The following is a 3,283-nucleotide window of genomic DNA, read 5'->3' as shown; positions in this document are numbered from 1 at the left end:
CTATACTGGTACAATGTCTATATTTTATTTTCCTAAACGACGTTGTATTGAGGGGAATAAAATAGTATGTCATCCACATACAGATGCGACCCAAATATATTCTTTCTAAGTCAAATAAAAATAAACCAAGGGGTATGGATAATGCGACCCCAGGTTGTGATGTAGAGGGTTCAAGCAGGCGGCCCAATCAAATAAGGAGCTACATCGCCAATTGGACTGATTACGTTGATAGTATTTTGTTGAGTATTTTGATGGAGGAGCACGCACTCGAAAACTACGTTGGGGGTAGTTTTACTCGTATTGCGTGGATTAGAATCGTGCAGGGTTTTAACTCACAAATTGGTCAAAACTTGACAAAACAACATATCAGTAATCGCCTCAAGGTGTTGAAGAGGCTCTACATATTATACGACAAACTGGCTAACCTTGGCGGTTAGGGTTGGGACACTGTGAACAATATACCCACGGCTGGTGGCGCTACTGAGTGGGATGCAGTAATTGCGGTAAGATTTCATATTATAGTACATACAAACCTTATTTCCTTTAACCATATTATGATCTAGTTCTAATGTAAGGTACTTTTGATTAAGGCGAATCCCGCATACGCGAAGTGTAGGGATAAACCATTTCCTGCTTATAACAGTATTGCCTTTTTGTGTAGATCAACTGTGGCGACCGGCCACTACGGGATGTCGTAAAAAACAATGCAACCACCTACTGTTGTTAGTTCATCGTCGTCTTCACCTAGTGAGAATGATACAATTACTCTTGTTAGACTGTTTGCTATTCATCTGTTTTACCCGTTTTGTTTGAATCAGGTGAGGCAGGCACCGGCGGTAATGAAACCGGCGGGCAGTGCAGATCTTCGCGTTCTTCTATCCCACCTCTCGGCCAACCGGCTGTCGGAGGTTATGCTAGTGGATCTGGACATAGCTCGGCAGGTAAACGACCTAGGTCCCCACCACCCTCTGCACAGACACGCAAAGAATGTACTTCCTCTGCCGGGAGAAAGAAGAAGAGTGACCTTGGAGCAGAGGCATTGGTTGAGATGGTAAAGATCGGGAAGCAAAAGCTCGAGATTGCACGAGAAATGATAAATATAGCGAAGGGTAGTCAATCGACAATTCCACCAATTGACGTTTGTATGAGCAGAGTTTTTAATCTAGTGCGCCGAACGGATATACGTGCCATTGCGGTTGGGATGTCATTGCGGGCTGAGTCGGATAGACAACTTTTTATGACGCTGAATGATGAGCTTGCACTTGTGTGAATTGATCTCCAAGTTGGCGTGCATAACCTTAACCATAGGTCTGACTTTCCGGGATTCTAGATAACCGTCGCTAATTTCTACTGTTGTATATTTGGTTTTAGACATCACTTTTATCTCGCAGGTACTTTAGGTTGCATCATGCGTGTGTGCCTTTTATGTGCATTGGTATTATGTTGCATTATGTGTTGATTTTGGCTGCTTCCTCGCAGATTATAACATAATTGTGACATAATCACCAGTTTATAACCTATGTTATTTGGAAAAACTTGTTATATCATGCATGTTAAGATCTAGTGAGTAATGTATTGTTCAATATGTACTGGCGTCATTGTGATTGCAATTAGGTTCAGTGTGTTGATTATCCTTTTTTATGCGTTACAGTTAAAATGGGTGAATTACTGAATCGTTATGTATTCTCGTCGCCAACATTAGCAAATATTATGACATTGCTTAATGAAGATGATGATTACTGGGACTAAGTATTCGTGATACTTTATGAGCAGGACTATCTTACATTTGCTGCTAACACGTTGCACAGACGGCCTTGTAGAACGCGTCCTTTTTCAGGGCATGAATTAGTTACTGATCTTCTCAATGGTCATCCAGATAGAGGGTACCAGCACTTTCGTATGTCAACAACAAATTTTATGGCACTCCGTGATATGCTGCTTGCTCGAGATTTGATACGAGCAACACGACGTATGACAGCCGATGAGCAGTTAGCAATATTTCTATTTTGTGTCGGTCATGGTGTGGGAAATAGAGTGTTGGCAGAAACATTTCAGTATTCGGGAGAGACAATTAGTTGACACTTCAACAATGTGCTACGCGCGCTCGTAACACTGAAGGGCGAATACATGAATTTGCCACTAAGTAATGTGGCGACGCATCCAAGAATTCGGGACAATATAAATTTTCATCCATTTAAGGTAAGTTGGCATAACAGTATAAATTCTTTTCGTTGCAAATGTATATTTCTATAAAATATTTTAGAATTCATTTTATGTTGTAGAATGCAATTGGAGCGATAGACGGAACACACATTCCTGTGTGTCGAAAAGAGTGGGCAATCGTGTTTTCGCTGTCGCAAGGGATTTACGTCACAAAATATGATGGCTGCCGTATCATTCGACCATATTTTCTTCTTCATTTGCATTGGTTCGGAAGGATCGGCTGCAGATATGCGTGTTCTTCGATGGGCGTGCGATACGGGGGTTTTACAGTTCTCGAAAGTAAATGATAATATATTGATAAGTATTCACATATTTATTCATATACAAAAAATTACGCAAATACTCTATTTATTGCTATAGGTAAATATTATTTGGTGGATTTGGGGTACGCAAATACTGACCAATTTCTAGCACCTTACCGGGATGAGCGGTATCATCTCAGCCAATTTGACACTTCTACGCGGGCTCGCACGCATCAGAATCCTCCGGATTTATATAATCATCGGCATGCGCAATTGAGAAATGTGGTAGAGAAGAGTTTTGGTATTTTAAAGAAGCGGTTTAAGATTTTAACTCAAGCAACTCCATTTTCCATCAAAGTTCAATGCTTGATACTTATGGCATGTTATGTGCTGCATAATTTTATTCGTCGACAATAAGGAAATGATAGATATTTTGTAGAACAACTAGAGCAAGAAGCCCCTCAGGGCGATGTTGGCGATCCAGAGCCTATTCCAGGTGGAGGTGATGGTACGACACGAAGGGAGTCCTTGCGGCGCTCTATTACTGACCAATTATGGAATAATCGATCCTGAAGAATACTGCTTTGATTTGGTTGTAGGACTACATATTAATACCATGTGTAATAATTTTATGTAATGTGTTTCAATATTATCATGTTAATTTCGAATATTTATTATGTGCTATGTTACAATTTGAAATTTGCGCCAGTTGCATATACCTGTTTGTACGTCTGTTCGAAAATTGAGTATGTCTTTTTAACACCTGTTGTGTTATATTTTGATATTTTTATTATTGTATTGGTTAAAAAATAATGGGT

The 3,283-nt window shown here is 40.0% G+C and overlaps 1 protein-coding gene across 1 annotated transcript; it reads left to right on the top strand.

The window, feature by feature from the left end:
- On the top strand, positions 671 to 1,490 carry LOC109728538. Its single transcript, XM_020258958.1, has 2 exons — positions 671 to 747; positions 819 to 1,490. Exons 1-2 carry the CDS (start codon positions 705 to 707, stop codon positions 1,268 to 1,270), a joined length of 495 nt encoding a protein of 164 aa, XP_020114547.1. The 5' UTR covers positions 671 to 704; the 3' UTR covers positions 1,271 to 1,490.

Source organism: Ananas comosus, linkage group 24 (genome assembly GCF_001540865.1).
Source record: "Ananas comosus cultivar F153 linkage group 24, ASM154086v1, whole genome shotgun sequence".
Classification (NCBI taxonomy): domain Eukaryota; kingdom Viridiplantae; phylum Streptophyta; class Magnoliopsida; order Poales; family Bromeliaceae; genus Ananas; species Ananas comosus.
The sequence above is the reverse complement of the archived record's forward strand: the minus strand, read 5'-3'. Positions and strand labels throughout refer to the sequence as shown.